Source organism: Phodopus roborovskii, unplaced genomic scaffold (genome assembly GCF_943737965.1).
Source record: "Phodopus roborovskii unplaced genomic scaffold, PHOROB, whole genome shotgun sequence".
NCBI classification, from domain to species: Eukaryota; Metazoa; Chordata; class Mammalia; order Rodentia; family Cricetidae; genus Phodopus; species Phodopus roborovskii.
Window position 1 is genome coordinate 19,738,051 of NW_026125059.1, and position 19,638 is coordinate 19,757,688.

General features: G+C 47.8%; 1 protein-coding gene across 1 annotated transcript in view; it reads right to left on the bottom strand.

The window, feature by feature from the left end:
• The window catches only part of Arhgap40 (Rho GTPase activating protein 40), a 36,776-nt gene that overhangs the window by 12,548 nt on the left and 4,590 nt on the right, over positions 1 to 19,638 (bottom strand). Inside the window, exons 2-6 of the mRNA XM_051187547.1 lie at positions 8,485 to 8,681; positions 4,274 to 4,491; positions 3,736 to 3,811; positions 3,099 to 3,250; positions 494 to 659 (exon numbers count right to left, since the gene is read on the bottom strand). Coding sequence (XP_051043504.1) covers positions 494 to 659; positions 3,099 to 3,250; positions 3,736 to 3,811; positions 4,274 to 4,491; positions 8,485 to 8,681 — 809 coding nt within the window. The remainder of the gene's footprint in view (positions 1 to 493; positions 660 to 3,098; positions 3,251 to 3,735; positions 3,812 to 4,273; positions 4,492 to 8,484; positions 8,682 to 19,638) is intronic.

Consider the following 19,638-nt stretch of genomic DNA (forward strand, 5'->3'; position numbering starts at 1 on the left):
TGGAGGATAATCTCTATGAAGCATTGCTGTAGAAAAGATGCAGGATATAGGACTGGGAAAATGTCCACACTCATATCTTATTAAGAGGAAAAACTATGCATACACAGGGTTGGGGGAAAAGAGAGGGACTCTGCTTATTTTCCATTTTGTATTTTCCTGTATTACTCAATTATGAATGGAGTAAAATGAGCATGACTTGGGTTTTGCTTTTTTGTTTCTTCAAACAGACTCTTGCTATGTAGCCTAAGTTGGTCACAACTCATGATCCTCCTGCCTCAGCCTCCCTAGAACTGGGATTATGGTTGCACCATGCCACTAGAAACTGTTTTCACTCACAGAAAAAACATCTACAGGTACCAGAAACCTGCTGAGTGCTTCCTAGCCTAGCAGTGGGGCAGGCAGCGCGAGTTCACAGAGCAAAGAGTGGGTGCAGGAGCTGTCTAGAAGGTGGCAAGCTTGGAGGGGCAGCCAGGCATCTGGCACACATGCTGACCTGAGCTTTTCCACTTCCCGGCTTTGCTCCTCTTCAGGTCCAGGCCCAGGATGTCATAGAGGGCTGTCAGCTCTATCAGGGCCAAGGGAGGGATCTTCTTCATGTCCCTCGAAGACAAGTCTCCTATCCTGGTCACACCCAGTCTGCCTTTGGGGACCCTGAATCTCTAAGGAAGAGAGTAAAGGCAGCCTGTGGGCATTTGGGTGGGAAGACCCCAGGCAGGGTCCACACTGGACTCAAGTCTGAGCTCTGCCTCTTGCCAGATGATGACATTCTGTACCCAGTTCTCCACCTGGAACTGTGAACAGCACCCACCTCACAAGGTTTTCTGTGAGTGTAACATGAGCCTGTGGGCAACACTGTGTCTGGCTCAAAGCTAGCAAGGTCACCATAATGAAGATGCTTATGCCAGCTACAATCCAACAAGAGGGCCTGGAAGACAGGGGCCACCATGGGCCTTTTGTCGTGTTTCTATTCTTGTCTATTGTTCATCTCACGCATGCTTCTGCTTCTGCCCAAACCCTTGGCCTTGACATCAAAACTCCTCTTCCAGTGAACAGCAGTAACTGAAAATGAAGGTTGCTCAGCTGCACCACCTAGAGGCCACTTCAGGGCTCTGCAGGCAGTTTTCAGCATTGTGTAGCCAGAGGTGGCCAGCAAGAGGGACAGATTTCCTGGCATTTCCCAACAGGCTTGATCAGATCACCCTCCAGTGTCCATTTAGAGAACCCAAAGGAGATGGAATTATTCTGTGTTGTATGCACATAAGTACATGTGTGGTATGCATGCATGTATGTGGTATGCACACATGTATGCCCCTGCATGTGAAAGCCAGAAGTTAAGTCAGGTGTTTTCTTCAATCATTATCTATGATCTATCTATCTATCTATCTATCTATCTATCTATCTATCTATCTATCTATCTATCTATTTATCTATCTATCATCTACTCATTAGGACAGGGTCTCACTTTGTAGATCAGGCTGGCTTTTAAATCACATAGATATGCCTGCCTCTGTTTCCTGAGTGCCTCTGCCTCTTGAGTGCTGGGAGTCAAGGTGTGTACCACCATGCCTGGCAATCACTCTGCATTTTATTTATTGAGGCAAGGTCTATTCCATGGCTGCATTTTATAATTATTGCTAAAACACACACATCATAGGCCATTAGATGCTACTTCATAGATGCAAATTTAATTTAATTCCTTTAATTCCAGCACTCAGGAGGCAGAGGAACTCAGAACTCTGGCGTTGAACCCAGCCTTGTCTACATGGAAAGTCCAGGCCATTTCTGGGATAGTGGTCACTGCAGGAATGAGGCAAACCCCCTAAGCAGTAGAGAGTCAATGGTCAGTGGGAAGACTGGGGCCTGGCAGCTGTGGAGTCTACGGTCTGACTTCTGTGTCAGCCAGCTCATCACTTAATGTCTCTGAACTCATTTCTCTTTCAAGCGACAGCATATGGTATATTCATCTCCCAGGGCAAGCTAAGACCACAAACAGGTGTGCAGGAAGCCTGGGGGCTGACACTTTGGTAGGTGACCCTTGGTGAAATGGTTCTCATGGATATCAAGACACATCATACTGTGGTCATTGAGAACCTCCCTTAGTAACTAACCACAGGCCCTGGGCAGACTGTGTCCCATGAAAGAAGCCAGAATACTGCTGACTGTGTCTGTGGGAGGGATGGCTTGAGAAGGGTGCATGGGGAGGGGGGTGCTTCAGGGAGTGGAGGGTTCTAGGCCTTGATCGGTCCAGAAGCTCCCACAGTTACAAATATCATATCTGGGCACTTTGAGCAAAATTTCCATCCTTTTTATTAGTGTAATTTATTTAATATTTATTTGTTTATAGCCTGTGTAAGTGTACAAGTGTATATGTGGTGTGTGTGTGTGTTCATGCGCACACACGCATGCACACATGTGTAGTTATACATGTGCCACAGCACACATGTGATAGCCAAAGGACAACCTGAAGTAGTCTGCTCTGTCCTTCTACCACGTGGGATCCAGAGACTGGACTCAGGTTGTCAGGCTTGGCAGCAAGTGCCTCTAGCCACTAAACCATTTCGCTGGCCCTAACTTTCAGTCTTAAATATTTAATTATAAATTATTGATCCTTACATACTGAAATAACATTTAGGGGAGTAAAACACTCAAACCAGGGAAGTTAAGTTTCTCTTATCCAACAGAAACCAAGAGTATTAAAAAAAAAATCTAGAAAAGTCAGATGTAATGGCACATACCTTTAATCCCAGCACTCAGGAGGCAGAAGTAGACCAATCTCTGTGAGTTCAAGGCCAACCTAGTCTACATAGTGAGTTCTAGGGCAGCCAGAGCTACACGATGAGACCCTGTGTCTAAACACAAAGTAACTAGAGAAACCACTGAGGTGGTGATTGTTGGTTGGATGATGGATGACTCTAAAGATAAAAAACACTGAGCAAGCTCCCAGGTGCCCTGGTCCCTGACACCCAGCCTTCACCCAACTAACTGCAGGAGGAATCAAATGAATGTGTGAGTCAACAACTCCCCTGCTGGGTGCCTGGCAGCCTGGCCAGTGTGAGGAGCTGAAGGAGTAACAAGGGACCTAGGGGCAGCATCCTCACCGGCAGGGATCCCTTGCCCCAGGCATAGGTGCCTCCTGGAGATGGCTTTGCCCTCTGTAGAAGAACTGCAGCTTGTTCAGAGTAGGCAGAATCCATGTTGAAGACCTCCTCCATCCCATCTGGCTCCTGTGGGCCTCTGGGATCTGTGGGTCCTTTAAAACAACAGCAGAGGGGCTGGAGAGATGGCTCGTGGTTAAGAGCACTACCTGTCCTTCCAGAGGACCTGGGTTCAATTCCCCGAAGCTACATGGCAGCTCACATCTGTCTGTAATTCCAGTTTCAAGGTACCTGACACCCTCATGCAGGCAAAACATCAATGTATAGGAAGCAAGTTCTTAGGCTAAGGACTCAGGCCCACTGTCCAGGAAGTGATGCTCTAGTTGAGGCTCATTGCCCAGGAAGTAGTTTCTTATCTGAGGCCCGCAAATGCAATAACAGACTTTCTGGACTGAGGCCCATGGACCTGATGACAGTAATTCATTTAAGGGCCCAACTTGTCTGTCCCATTGGAGTTTCTTCCTACTACTCTTGGAGTAGGAAGAGCCAGCAGAAGGTGCAGAGGCAAGCATTCTCTTGCTTCACAGAGAGGCTTATACAGCCTGGGTTCCCAAGGCCCAGAAGAATGAAGGCCACTTACCTGTAGGAGATGCAGAACTCACAGAATTGATCTGGGTCCATTTCATTCCCGGGTCCCCATTCTCTGAAGCCACTTCCTATACAAATTGCAGACAGTATCAGTTAGTCCTGTGGGAGTCAATACACAGACCCTGGGAGATAAGAACCATGCACAGGCAGAGTGACTGAAGTTCAGAGAGGTTAAGTTACTCGGCTAAGATCCCACAGTAGCTGAGTGGATGGGAGAAACATGGGGGCCTGACTGTCTGGCTTCGATGCCTATCCATAGGTGTGCCCTTCCTATGGATCCTAGAATGAAGATGCCCATAGCTTGTCAGGTTTCAGTGCCAGCAGTGACAACAAAAAGCCCTATGTTTGTATTGGTAACGACTTAGCCGGAATCTAAACTTTTAGATGCATCCAAGGACATAGTGGCAACAAGCAAATAGCATACAAACACCCCAGATAGCCTGGGGACACAGTGGCAGGCACAGAGGCACATGAGAGCTGAAGTGACATCACAGAAGCCCCAAAGGCAGCTCCTAATGGCCCTTACTCACCCTTGAAGTGAAGACCCCAAAGATATCCCTGACATCTCTGATGGGTGGCTTGTGTCGTCTTCGGGCTGAGCGGGCATAGGTGTCTAGCCGGCGGTACACAGCAGCCACCTGGGTCTGTGTCAGTGTAGACAGAAGTCCCTGGTGATCACCATCTGAGCCCAGACCATCAACAAGGCCTGACAGACCTGTGTCCCGTAGCCACTGGGATTCAGTGTCCCCTTTGACCAACAGAGGAAGGGTATCAGATATGTGGCTTAGCCATGCTCACTAATGTCAGCTTCACACAGACATGAGAGGTTTCTGCAGTGCTCATATTGAGGCCCATGAGCACCAACCCGATTCTCCCCAGGTAAGAATTAGGGGTGCTTACAACTTTTGCTAGCATCCAGATTTAAACGTGTATGAATGAACTCTTAGAGACAGCAAGTCAGGCAGGGCCCCATACACTCTGGTTCTGGAATACAACCACAAAATCCCTTCCACTCTGAGTTCTGGCAAAGACACCAACCACAGAAACATGGAGGTCCAGCCATGCACAGCATGGACCACCCATCTATTCAAGACCTTTATATGCTGGAATAGTGCCAGCATCCTGTAACAAAACCATGACTACAGTTTCTGGTCCCACCTATGGGGACCCTGCTCTGGGAACTCATGTCAGGGTCTCAGATGCTGCCTAGGCCACTGTCCCCAGTTACCACAACTTGGTGCTCTTCAGATCACTCTAGGGAGGTCTTGTCGTGGGGAAAAAGCCAAGTTTTTACCAAGGAAGCTGTACAGACCTTCAAGAGGCTTGGTGTTGAACAAGGGAGTCAGGAAGGAGCTGATGGTTTAAAAAATAACCAAACAAGGGCTGTGGGAGATGACTCAGTGGTCAAGAGCACTGGATGCTCTTCCACGGGCCCCCAGTTCTGATCTCAATCCCCACAAGGCAGCTGACAATGGTCTGTAACTCCAGCTCCAGAGGGGCTGACACCATCTTCTGACCTCTTTAGGTACTGCATGCACGGTTGTCCAAATAAATGTAGGTAAAGCATAAACAAATCTTTTAAAACTATAATTCTTCTGTCAGACATTCTAGAATAACCCTAAGAAAGGAAACTACTTCATTCTTATAATGTTTATCTAGATTTAACTATCCTTGCATGATTACTAAATATTTCCCTCTTAATTACTGACCACATTTTTTACATTATTATTATTATTAAGCTTGAGGATGATTTTATTAAAGCTTAAAAGAAAAAAACTCTAGGACAGGCAAGCTGTAACTTCAGCAGCTTCCCAGAGGCGGGAGAGAGAAGGGAGAGAAAGGCCACACTGTTGGAGGTAAGCTGGCAGGTCAGCCACGGAGGACAAGCAGGCACGTGGGGTATAGGGACCTTTGGAGAATGGATGGAAAGTACAAAGTAACAGAGGAGGCATGCCTAGGCTCTGGCAGCATCCAGAAAAAAGGAGACAGGAAAAAAGAAAACTCAAAGGCAGGCAGACCCAGCAGAGATTCGTGGCCACTTGTAGATGTCAGAACACATCCAAGAACGGAATTGAGAGAATTCTGAGCGCTAGTAAGAAGACTCCACGAAAACAAGACAAAAGTCTTTTGGCCTCTGTTTCTTCAAAGCATGGAATTGTTCTTGGAGTGTGCTTTTGAGCCTCTCCCAGGGGTAGAGGATAGAAGCAAGCGTACTTCAGATTTCTCATTATAACGGGCTATTGTTGTTTCTATGCCCCTATGGAAGAACGTTTTTGCCACATGGGACTTGTCCATGTGATTATAGATTTTACTCAAGTGCCTCTTCTTAACCCTTAGAGTATAAACTGTCTGATGCTCTGAATAAAGTTGGCTATTGTATGAGACTTTAGTTTGTCCCATTTTTAGGCTCCATTCTCCCAGGTCCAGCTACTGGCAAGAGCAGTAAAATTGTAGGGACTACCTTAAAGCTGTTGTAAAGGAACAATATCCCCACTATAAGTGGAGTGCTCGCCATCCCCTGCCATATGTAGAAGACAAGAAGAGCAGGGACAGGAGAGGGCAGTGGAAGGCATGTATGAGCAAAGTAGAACGATTTACATGTGTGAAAATGTCACATCAAAGCCATCATTCCTACACTAAATGACGATAATGAACTATGCATGCTCTTGGCTCCATCTTGAGTCTACACAAGCCCTGTGTTTATTTTGTTGTCTGAAAAGTCTCCAACCTTTGGCACTCTGACTCCAGTCCCTGTGTTTGGTTTTTGATGTACTGACTGGCTCTAGTATAATGTAAGCAAGTCTGTCTCCTACATCTACTTCTGGCCTCACCAAGGATTTGCATTCATTGGAACCCTTGCACTAGCCCATTAGCCCTCTGAAGACCTGAAAGTCCCAAAGGGCCTATTTGACCAACCAAGGTCAGCAAAGCTGAAGCAAAGGCCAGATCAGAAAGTTTCCATATGGGCAGCCTGGCTACACACTTGTCACTCTCTCGCTTGCCAAACAAGGAAAGATGGGGCATGGGAAGGTACCCAGTTACTCCAGATACCAGCACACAGGCTGAAGTGGGAAGGGCTTGTGATGCCCTAGACTCATGGAAGGTGGAGGATGGTAGTATGTGAGCAAATGCTATGATAATGTCAAGGCATGTTATGAAGCACTTCCAAGCCCAGCAACTGGCCAAGCACAGATCCTGTAAGGTACCTAGACAAAGAATATTCTAGAAAGATGAGGCAGTAGGGCAAAGGCAGGGGTGCGCTTTCATGGGCAGAAATAGCAAGGAGGCCTGGAGAGAGGAAAGAACATGGAGTGGCAGCCTAGAAGATGAGGTGGAGATGGGCCCCAGGCCAGTTCTGGAAAGGCTTGCAGGTTAGGGAAGTGTCAATCCCCCAAAAGGTGGTGTCTGAGTTCCCTCCCCTGGAATGTGGGTGCACACAGGGCAATAGAAAGTGTAAAGCTATTGTGGTGGTCTCCCAAGGCTGTCCAGGAACAGACACAGGCAGATCTCTTTCCCAGGTTCTTACTCTTCACAGCCAGAAGTTGTGTTGTGAGGAAGACTGGACCACACACAGAGGCCACACAGAGGTGCCTGGATCCAGGCCACAAGTGTGGAGGTCACATGCACTGCAGAACCCAGGGGTAAGAAGCCCTTTGAGATGACTCTGACCCAGATGACCTTGGGTTTGTCACTGAAGGAGAGACCCTAAGAAACCCCCCAGTTGAGCCCTGTCACCCACAGAACCATGAGATGATTTAGCGATGGCTTGGCACTGCTCTATGTCTCCATGTTTAGGGGCCTATGTTGTGGTCACAGGGACACATGGTTGCTGGTACCCCGAGGGGATAGAGGAGTTGAGTAATGTGCAAGGTGCTTAGAAGCTACTAGAATGACAGGTTCTCCTAGACTGTCTGGTGTTCTCCATTGTATCCCAGTGTCCAAGCACTGCCTGGCAATGGGGTGCAACAGTTCACACTTTTAATCTCAGCACTCAGGAGGCAGACACAGGCAGATCTCTGAGTTCAAGGCCAGCCTGGTCTACAGAGCAAGTTTCAGGACTGCCAGAGCTACAGGGAAACCCCGTCTCAAAAAACTAAAAGTAAAACAAAACAAAACCAAAAAAAAAACCCACCACCTGGCAGACAAGAGACACTTGATAGATGTTTCTTCAGATTATTTCATCAGGTTGGTAACAAACTGACTGGACTTATCAAGGATCCTTTTGACAATGGCATGCATAGAAAACATACGGCAGGGAAAGCAATGGGCATCTGTACTGGGCCTGTCCTTGGAGTTCTGGCGGGATTCACCCTCAGCTGTTGCCACTAAGCACCACCTGTGCCTAGTCACTATGCTCCCTTTTTAAAGGGCCCTGCCCACCTCCCATCCCTCTCTTTCTCTCCTTCTCTCTATTACCCCTCTCTCTCTCCTCTCTTTCTCTCTGCCTCTATTTCCTTTCTCCCTCTGCTACTGTCCCTGGAGGCTGGTCTCCCCCTTTCTCTTCTTTACAGTCTTTTCCCTTAATAAAAGCCCCGCTATTTGAACTCTGTCACACGGCATCTTTCTCCAGGTGCTTTTTTAAAAGTGACCCCACAAATGGAGTGATGACAGCAACAGTCCAAGCAAAGACGACACCCTGAGAAACCCTGCATGGGCCCACTCACATGTGGGTCCTGACACATTCCCTCCCCTGGAATAAGGTCCTAACATCCACCTTGCAGGCCCAGCCAGGGTCCCCCACCTTCTAGGAGCTGGCTTCTGCTTCCACCGCTGTCCTCCTCCTTCACTTGGCCCTTCTGTTGGATCCGTTCCACCTCTGTCCAGAAGCCATCCATGGACAAGCTCTCTGCCCAGGACAGCCGGGAATGGGAGCAGTCAGCAGGGCGTGGCCTCAGAAGACGCTGTTGCACATTTGTAGGGCCAGTAGAGGGGCCAGGGCTGCACAAGTGGAAAGGGGGTGTCAGGCCAGGCATGGCTCTTGCTCTGAGTCTGTCCTGAAGTTAATGCCTCTCCAGATACCAGACACCAGCTCTAAGCAAACTGACCGGGACCCTTGGCCTTTTCAGAACCCTTGGTCACAAGCAACGATGCTGACGCCAAGAACAACTCAGGGCCAGTGGTCCTTGTTTTGGGTGATGGTCAGTTTCAATTGTCAACTTGATAAAATGTGTAATCACCCAGAAGACTGGCCTCTGCAGCCATGAGAGATGGGGGTTAGGGTCCCAATCTCAGACTTTCATGGCCCAGATTGTGCAAATTGTCCTTGGGGACTTCTGCATTCCACCCTTGACCCTCCTTGTCCCTTCACACAACATAGAGTGAATTTCCACTTCATGCAGTTAGATAACTCCAAGACAGAGTCAGGTTCCTGGTCCCAGTAAATGACAGCTAAGGACAACCAATGAGTTTGGAATGATGTTTCTATGCTCCCATTAGAGCCAGAGGCTCAGGGAACTTGGTGCTAATAGTGCCCCGAACACACCCACCCTGACACCCACAAGCTGTTGGGCCTTTAACTTGCCCTATCAGTGACAACACCTCCAAGTTCCTCTAACAGAAAGTATGTCTAGTAGATTCAACAGCTGTTTGAACTTAGTATTGGTTACCTTAGTATTCATAACCTCTAAAGAGAATAAGCTTCTTCAAGCTTTGAACTTCCAAATTAAAAAAAGACACACACACAAACAAAAACCCCTAAATGCTCAATTAAAAAAGAAATCATGAGGATGCTGCTTTGCAAAGACAGGAGAGTGCTGGCATGCACTGGAATTCAGATCCCCAGTACCCACATCAGTTCTGGGCCTGTAACCCTGGCTCAGAAGGCGGAGATGGTAGACTCCTAGGGAGCGCTGGCTAACTAGGCTCACCAAATTACCAAATTCTGGGTTCTAGTGAGAGAGCCCACATTCTTGTATGAGGTAGAGAGCAATCAAGGCAGACAACCAGTGTCTCAACCTCTGGCCTCCACATGCACACGTATGCAAACACACATCCACACACAAATTAAAAATATAAAATGGCAAAGGCTAAAAGTAGAAGGAATGTTGGCTGGAGAGATAGCTCAGTTGTAGAGTGTTTGCCTGACATGTACAAGGCTCTAGGTTCAGTCCCCAGCACAGAACACACACATACCCCAGGCTGGGGGGGGGCTGGGGGGGGCAGATGGCGGCGGTGGTGAGAAAATAAACACAGGCTGGGCTATTACTTTTAGATTAAGGTGCATTCTGGGAAGGGGGGATGAATTCAGAAAGAGCCTAGGGTGGGAACGTTCCCACCTGTAACTGTACAAGGACATAGCAAAACCAAAACCCAGCAACCCCCACGACGTGAACAAGCACCATCAGAATGGGAACCTGATGGATTGGTCTCGTTTCCCACTAAGCACCTAGCACTGAAGTCGTGGAGTTTATGCTACTTCAGCTCCTCTCCCATTCCCCCATGCCATTGCAAAGTCCGTCTCCTCAGAGTGCTTCACACTCCTCTTGTGTGAGCCCTGACCATCTTGTGTAGAGACCATCTAAAATGGCAGCCTAGAGAGGGCAAATGTCGATCAATGTCAGGTACTTGGAAGCTCTGACATTTTCAAGTGGACATTATAGAGCAGCTGGAATAGCACAGCCATGCCTGCCACGCCACTGTGAGTGACGACAGAGGAAAGTTTTGTTTCTATTGGGGTGAAAAAATGCTCTGCCATGGCTTATGATGATGGTTGCACAACTCTATGAACATGAGACCCTGTTGACCTGCACAGGGCAAATGCATATGAGTTGCGTCTCCAGCAAGCCCATATCAGGACCCTAAACTGGTGCTGCTTGCCTCTCAAGATCTTCCTGAGCTGGAGACACACACCACACCTTTCATGCCAGTCCTCAAAAGGCTGAGGCAGGAGGATCACAAGTTTTAGATAAAAATACCTGGAGACTTATTTCTCCTCATGAACCAGCTTGCAGTCACGCATTCTTGCAGAAACAAAGCAGGGAATTTTGCCACTGGCCTTACTCCACATCACCCCTAAGGATCACGACACGAAGGTGCAGGGAATTTCTCCTCAGGTTCCTTTAGCCTGGACCAAATACTCTACTCTTCACACAGCGTGACCCATGCCTCAATCTAGTCCTAGGGCTCAGCTTCCTTACTGGCCACACAGAAGTCTCTGCCACAGAGGCATTGCTGTCTCTGCTAAAGGGTGGAGGTTCCCACGGAAAAGTCATTGCCAAGTGCAGTTTATTTCACAGATCCCCATCTGGTGAGGGGATCATCTCTGATGGCTATTATTTACATTTGTCAGTATGATAATTGCTGCAGTACATGCCCTGCCCCTTTGCACAGAGGTAACCAGCATAGGTAACCATAGAAGAGACTTCTAGAACCAGAATTGCTCAGAGTTGTGAGATAATGGCAGTTCTTGCCAAATTGCCTTCAAAATGATTGTTGGATGTAGATTTTTGTCCCTGTGCACTGACTTTATTCTCAATGCCTTTTGGCCTCCTTTCTTATGGGGTCTCTGGATCTGCTACCCCCATATCTGAGCTCCCCATGTTGGAATATTCCTAAATTATGGAGGTTTGATCCAGGATCCAAGGCCAGCTCTGTGTATGCAGGACCACACAACCACCCAGGGAGGAGAGTAGCTGTTGTTGGTTTTTTATTCTTATTACTCTTTGCTTTTTACTCTTTTGAGGGATCACCAGCCAGCTCTGAAATAAATCACACACAAAGACTTATTCTTTAATTATAAATGCCCAGCCTTAGCTTGGTTAGCTTCTTGCTAGCTCTTCTTAAATTAACCCATGTACCTTTTGCCTCTGGGCTTTTTCCTTTTCCTACTTCTATGTATCTTACTTTCACTCTTACTCCATGGCTGACTGGGTGGCTGGGTAGCAAGCCCCTAGCACCCTCCTCTCCCTGTTCTCTTGCTTTCTCTCCCCAGATTTCTCCTCCTACTTATGCTCTCTGCCTGCCAGCCCCGCCTATCCTCTCTCCTCGCTCGCTATTGGCCGTTCAGCTCTTTATTAGACCATCAGGTGTTTTAGACAGGCAAAGAATCACGGCTTCACAGAGTTAAACAAATGCAGCATAAACAAAAGCAACACATCTTTAAATCATTAAACAAATGTTCCAGAGCATAAGCAAATGTAACACGCCTTAAAATAAATAATGTCCTACAACAAGAGTGTGCACAGGAAGTTTCCACTCCTGGCTTTGTGTTCTGCTGACACCATACTAGAATTTTCTTTTTTCTTTCTTTTTCATTTTTTTTTTTTTTTGATAGGCTGTCATATAGCCCAGGATGGATTCAAACTCACTACACCGCATAGCAGAGGTAGCAGAGGATGACCCTGAACTTCTGGAGTGTTGCGGTTACAACTGTATATGCCACATCCAGTTTTCTGTGGTGTTGAGGATCAAACCCAGGACCGTGTGCAAGCTGGATGAGCACTAATGGGACCATATCTCCAGTTCCACCATCTTGGAATTTCAATCGTTCAGGGATGAAGATCTCCACACCCTTTTACATTACTTGTCCTCCTTGTACCTTAGCCCAGGACCCCAACTGTGTCACTGAGCTCCATCTGGAGCTGTCAACAATTCTACCCCCAAACACTCTCAAGTGTGGCAAAGTGTGATTGTGTCAGGGCCTGGAGGAAGAGGGAGAGCTGGCCATTTTCTCCCAGCAGAGGCATCCTAATTGGACATCAATTCCCAGTTAATGATAAAATTGGCTGCTGTGTTCTGTTTATGCTTTTCCAGAAGGCCAGAGCCAATGCCTTCTAGGAGTCTGTTTGCACCCCATGCTGGCACACAACTCTGCTCTGAGCTGCCTCTAGAAGCATTTAGAAACCACCAGCATCTGTGTGTTTTCCTGACACTTTGAAAACTGGAGAAATTCAGCCCAAACAAGGGCCATCCGTCTTATCATCCTTTGCTAGCGAAGTGGCGAGAGGGGAGCAGTCATCCCTCAGGGTGAATTTTCTGTGGAGGTCAGAGGACGAGGGAGAGGGTAGGAAGAAACTGCATACCTGCAGCTCCTGAGATCAAGTCAGCAAGAAGGGGCAAGTTTCGCACAATCATGGAATTTTCTCAGAGCCTCGCAGCAAGCCTTGGTTTGTTACCAGAGTCTTGTTGCTGCATGGTGTGCACAGGCATGCAAAGCATGGCTACCTCCAGCTCCCATTGCCATTTTAAACATTACTGAGCATGCGTACATGCCTAACAGCAGACCCAGCCAAATTTCAAGCTGATATATCAGCCCCATGTTGGGGACACAATTTCCCCCATTTTACAGACAAGGAAATAGCTCCAGAGAGAAGAGGGAACCCACAAAGACTTACCCAATAATCAAGGGACAGAGCCGGGACCCAATGCCAGGTTTCAGGCTCCACAGCTCTTGGTATGTGGTATACATGCAGTGTATATACATATGTTTGTGTGTGGATGTGTGGTGTGGAATTCTGCCTCGGTCAGTTTCCACCTTATCATTATTATTTGGGGGTTTTTGAGACAGGGTTTCTTTGTGTATCTGAACTCAGAGACCCACCTGCCTCTCTCTGCCTCCTGGTTCTGGGATTAAATGCATGTGCCACTACGCCTTCCTTCCATCTGTTCAAGACAGAACCATTCACTGATCCTGAAGCTCATTGATTCAGCTAGGTTGGTTGGTCACTGAGCTCAGGGGCGCCACATTACAGATGTCGGTCCATGTGCCTGGGTGCTGTGGAAGGAACTCAGGATCTGCCTGTGTGGCAAGTACTTTATGGTGTAGGAGCCCTGGGTGTAAGTGAGGGGATCTGAATGCATTGGCTGCCCCACAGCAAACTTCTCTGGGTTCCCTCTGGCACTGTCCTTTTTCTCCAGTGGCCTGGGGGAAGGGGAAGGGAGCCCTAGAAGTCCTTGGTCGAGGTCCAACCTCATCTATTCTGTGTGACAGTGGAGGAGACAGTGGATGTGTCTGTTCCTTCCCAGCCTGGTTTCTGTACCTGTACACTGTGGGGTAAAGACAGGCTTTGGCCCTGCAATCTTACCAGCTAGCCGATAGTGGCAAAGACCTTGGCTGCAGAGCAGGGTACAGCTGCGTGAACACACAAAAGGCTAAGAGCCCCGGGAGGGGAAGGGAGAAACTCCTCAGAGGCCAAGGTCAATGTGACTTGGGGACCAAGAATGTGGCACAACCTGGTGAGCAGGTGGAGGTGTGGCCAGGGTTCCTTGCCAGAAGCCACTAAGGCTGCAGCAGGATAGGTGGTTAAGCCTGGCACCCAGGGAATAAGAGCCCTTATGCTGCACGAACAGTGACTGTAGTCACAGTAGCAATGCCACTGTCCATGCCATGTTAGAGGACTTTGACATAAGGAATAGGCTCTTGTCACAAACATAGGTGATATGGCTATAGTGACAATTGACCCTAACACCGGTCCCCAGAGAACTGGCTCTGCTCTGAACCCCACAGTATGGTTTCCTTAGCTGGCACTGGTGGGTCACTTGTTGGTAGTGAGGGCCATCCCTTGCATTAGTGTCCTCTGTCCAACTGGACACCAAGCATCCCCTCTGTTTTGAGAACCAGAATGTGTCAAGTGTTGCCTAGGAAACATCGTATCACCGTGGATGGGGGTACTCCCCATCCACACAGGTCATTCAGTCCTTACTACTTCCCATTGTTATTATCCCATCCTGCAGATGAGAAAGCAGAGGTGCAGAACAAGGAGATAGTTCATCCAAGATTTCCTGCCAAACAAGGACAGCCCAGGCATTCTGACCTCACAGACTATGTTCTCAAGTCCTAGGCAAGTCCCCTGTACACCTTTCCTGCTAGCTGTGGCTTCTCTTTCATTGGCTGGACACAGTACCTGGATGGAGAGGGAATGCCACCAGCCTACACGTGCGCGTCTTGGCCCTATCAGTTGAAATCCCTGTCTGTCACACCAGCCGCAGGGCCGCTGGTCTGTTTGGGAGCTTCCTCTTGTCTCATAATGACTGTTATGCAATGATCAATGGATTGAGGCAGGTCTCAATGGGGCGTGCTGGGAGTCACTGCTGGGCCAGCACCAAGGCTGGGGAATGAAGAGAAAGAAGGACAAATGGTGTGGCCAGAGATGACCATGGAGGAATGAATGGCTGGATGCTGTGTCAATGCCTTTGGCTTTGGGGCAAGCTCTGTAGCGCCTAGACTAGATTAGCTAACCTTGGGCAAATTCAGACACTTGAACAAGAATGAATGGTTGCTGATTCTATAAAAGACTGAAGCTGAGTTCGGGGTCATTTGTTATGCAACCAATAGCTGACTAGTACAGTGTACCTTCCGGTGAGCAACCAAACAACTCTGCCAAGAGGAGCAGGAGCCCATGTCTCCCCGCTCAGACACATTCCCAGATGCCACACACATTCCACCTGAAGGGCACATACGTCACATATTCCAATTTCCGACCCTAATGAGTGACTCAAATTCAAAGTAGGGCAGGTATCAGGTCTCTGAGAGCAGCGACTGAGCAGTGATCTCAGGACACAGCCATGTGGCATGTACCCTTCCATAAACATGTACACAGACACGAATTCTCCACATCTCACACACTGTCATCACTTGGCCCAGGACCACAGTGTGAATGGCATATCTTTGGAGGTGCATCCTTATTGCACAATGCAGAGTACACAGACTGAACCTCATTGCACCATGCATATGGGAAGATGACTGCACTACCATCTGTGAGGCAGTGTCTGTGTGGAGAGGGAGAGGGAGAGGGCTGTGGGGAATGAGAGGTTACAAAAGTGGTGAATGTTCATGTATCATCTGCTGGCTCTTCAAAACCCTCTAAGGCAGTAGCTTTCCTTTTAAGATAAAACAATAAGTACAATATATACTCACTGCTGAGGATGTAGCTCAGGAGTAGAATGCTTGCCTCGCCTGTACAAGGCACACACACACACACACACACACACACACACACACACACAAACACACACACACACACTCCTAACATTCATTTCTCTCTGCCCATGTCTGTTCCCTCAAATCATGGGTCAGATGAAGCCTATTTTTTTCCCTTGTTGCTCCTGTTGGGTTCCTTGTCACAGGGAGAAAAGGAGTTACCAAAGCATCTGGGTGTGTTAGGACACCTCGGGAGCAGGAAGCCATTGCCTAGCTTTGAGTCCCTGCTCTCAACACACATGGAGGCTTCCACAAGAGAAGACAGCATCACAATGGATGTTGCTATAAAGGAGAACTAGGTGCCAGATTTGGAAGACTCCATGTTTGAAGTGTAAAATTTCATATTGTGCTGGGTGGTGGTGGCACACACCTTTAAACCCAGCATTCCAGAGGCAGAGGCAGATGGATCTCTGTGAGTTCAAGGCTAGCCTGGTCTACAGAACAAGTTCCAGGACTGGCTCCATTACTACTGAGAAACCCTGTCTTGGAAAAAAAAAACTTTCATATTGGTTACATGCTAAAATACTTTGGACTTACCAGTGAAAGAAGACGTATCATTAACTACATCAAGTAGGCTCCACACCCCAAATCCCACCACAGTCTTTCCTGTGCCCTTATGGCCCAAGAAACCCATGGGGTCCCAGGGGGCATGGTTGCTGGGAAGGAGGTTAGGGAGAGCTTTTAAAATCTCTGAGAGAGACTGAAGATAGTTCAGAGGGTAAGGTGCTTGCTGTGCAAATATGGGGACCTGAGTTTGGGTCCCCAGAACCCAGGTAAAAGCCAAGCATGGTGTGCACATCTGGAACCCTAGCATTCCATTAGGGTACATAGAAAGACAGATTTCAGGGCCTGCTGACTGACAGGCCAGTCAGTTAGCTCCTGGTAGAGCCTGGTAGAGGAAGACACCTGACATTAACCTCTGGCCTAGACACATGAACACACATGTGCAATTACTCCTACACACATGGGCACACAGGAAATATATGCACATGCAGACATCACACGCATACACATTTTTTTAAAAAAAAAATATCTCCATGATTTGTAGGTTTTTCTCTCCAGACAATGGCATGCATGTGAATGGCCAACATTTAGCAAATGCTTATTGCCTCTTGTCACACAGGGCCCATCCTTGCTTCCCCAACACCTGCTTTCAAAGCAGTCAGAAATCAGTGTCACCATGGGAAATGTGCCGGCTGCTTACCTCCAGCTGGCTTGTAACCCTCGCCTTGCCACAAGGGACTTCACTGCAGTGTCCTCACCCTTCGCCATTCCTCTCAGGCGTTCAAGGGCTTAGGAGCCTGACTGTCAGGGCTGGGAGATGGCCTGGTAGCAAAATGCAACTTGAAGACCTGAGTTTGGATCCCCAGCACCTACCAGAAAAACCGGTAAGTAATGTGTGCCTATAATTCAAGTACTGGGAGAGAGTTGGGAATGGGAGGATCCCAGAGGCCGGTTAGCTAGCCAGTCCAGCTGAAACAGCAAGCTTAATCTAGTGCGAGATCCTGTGTCAAAAAAAAAAAAAAAAAAAAAAAAAAAAAAAAAGTGGAAACCAAGCAGTGGTGTTGCATGCCTATAATCCCAGCACTTGGAAGGCAGAGGTAGATGAATCTCTGTGAGTTCAAAACCAGCCTGGTCTACAGAGTTAGTTCCAGGGCAGCCAGAGATACATAGTGAAACTGTGTCTTGGGGAAAAAACAAAAACAGAAACAAACAAAAAACAAAACAGAAAGATACCTCAAGTGAAACTCTAGCTCCACACCCAGAAGCAGAGGCTGACATACCCAAACATGCCTCCTCCCCACCCCCGCCACACACACTAAGCAAATAAGTAAATGTAATTAAAAACCAAATGGCAGCATTTCATTCCATTATATAAAGAGTTCTCAGAAACCAATAATAAAATACCAATAGGCTAGGAAAGCTGACATATTCTACTCACTTTGGAGACTGAGTGTCAGTGTTCTCTATGAAGGGATACAGAGCCCACAATGACCAAGAAAATGCCAATGAATGCTGGTGAAATATCGCACCCATCAGAATGACAGCCAGCCAAGGGAACCCTCACAGCATGAGTCAAGTCATCTGCTGAGGAATTGGTAGAGTTAGGGATGCCTGGCAGAGGAAGATGCAACCAGGGTCCACAATGCAGGCAAGATGAAAATCCCAGAACAGTGGTGAGCAACAGAGTACCAGCACCCAAGGACCAAGCTACAGCCTTGGTGCTTCTGTCCAGCTCTGTGGGCCACAGTGGAGATCCCCAAGGACAACAGCCCCTCTCAGAATGGCACCAACCTAAGTACCAAAATGACAGGCATGGGAAAGAGGTGGCTTTTGCAAGGAGGCTGTGGAGTCAGAACTCTTAAGTTACACTATCTACCACTGCAGGAATTCAGTGGGCTGGATGGGTTGTTCCCATGGAAACAGCCTCTAAGCATGCTCCCTCTGACCACTGATAGCTGTGGTACATCTTCATGTCCTGTATATCAGGCACTGTGCCAAGCACAGACTCCATTTTACCCTCACAATGAACCCACATAGACACTGCTGGCCACAGTCATTTAGACCCAAAGAAAATTAGGCTCAGAGAGGTTGAGCAATGCCCCTCAGAGGCCCACAGCTGGCATGTGAGATGTAAGTTGACCTTGTCATCGAATAGTGTGCCAGTGATTCATTAAGATCTTGCATCTGCAGACAGAGGACTCTTGATATCTGAAGATCAGTTGACACTGACTGCAGTGACAGAGATCTGAGCTACACGTGAGTTAAGCAGGTCAAGGGTGATTGGCTCATGAGCTACTTAGGTGCCATCAGCCAAGTCACCTAGCTATTATTGATGGAGGGAATCTGATAGTTGATCTAGGATCAAAATGGGTCTTCCTGCCTCTCGGCTTCAGCTTGGAAACCCTGCCAGACACCGAGCGTGGGGAAAGCTGATCAACTTATCCACAGTGATCTTTAAAAGATGAATTATGGGGCTGGGGACACAGCTCAGCTGATGGAAGGCCTGCCTAGAGTACACTTTTAGATCCCCAAAACAATGTAAATAATGTGGTGTGCACACTGGTAATCCCAGCACTCTGAGGCTGGAGGACCAGAGTTCAAGGTTATCCTTATGTATGTTATGAGTTTTAGTACACACACTCACACACACACACACACACACACACACACACACATTCTCACTCATTACAAGAAGTTTATTTGGATCAATAAACAAAAACTACTAAGCAATAATGTACTGTTAATAATGAGCCAGGCATGATGGCACATGCCTTTAATCCCAACATTCTAGAGGTGGAGGCAGGCAGATAAATCTCTATGAGTTCAAGGCTAACCTTGTTTTTTGGTGTGGTGTGTTTGTTTGTTTGTTTTGTTGCTTTTTGGTTTTTCAAGACAGGGTTTCTCTGCATAGGACTGGATGTCCTGGAATTCTCTTTGTAAACCAGGCTGGCCTCGAACTCACAGAGTGTTGTGCCCCTGCCTTCGGAGAGCTGGGATTAAAGGAGTGTGCTGCCACACCCAGCTTAAGACACTGTCTTAAAAAAAAAAAAAAAAGAAAAGAAGAAAAAGAAATGGGGCCAGTGAGAGGGCACAGAGGGCAGAGAAGCTTGCTGTTAAAGCCTGACGCTTGAGTTTGATTCCTAGGACCCACGTAAAAGAGGAAAGGCAGAACCAGCTTGACCACACAACGGTCCTCCTAACCCCACGTGTGCTGTGGCACATGGCAGTGCACACACCTGATAATAAAAGTTAAAAGCAAGCATGCAAGGATGCAAGTTCTCAACCCCGAATGTGTGCTGGGGCACACAGCAGGGCATATGCCCCTGATAACGAAATAAAAGTTAAAAACAAGACCATAAGGACCCCTGAGACTGTAAGGGGCACAGCTTTCCTGGAAACCCCCTGAGGACATATTTCCAGGTTCTCAAAGTGTATACCTCAGGATCCGTGACTCCTGTTCTGCGGGTTTGTCAT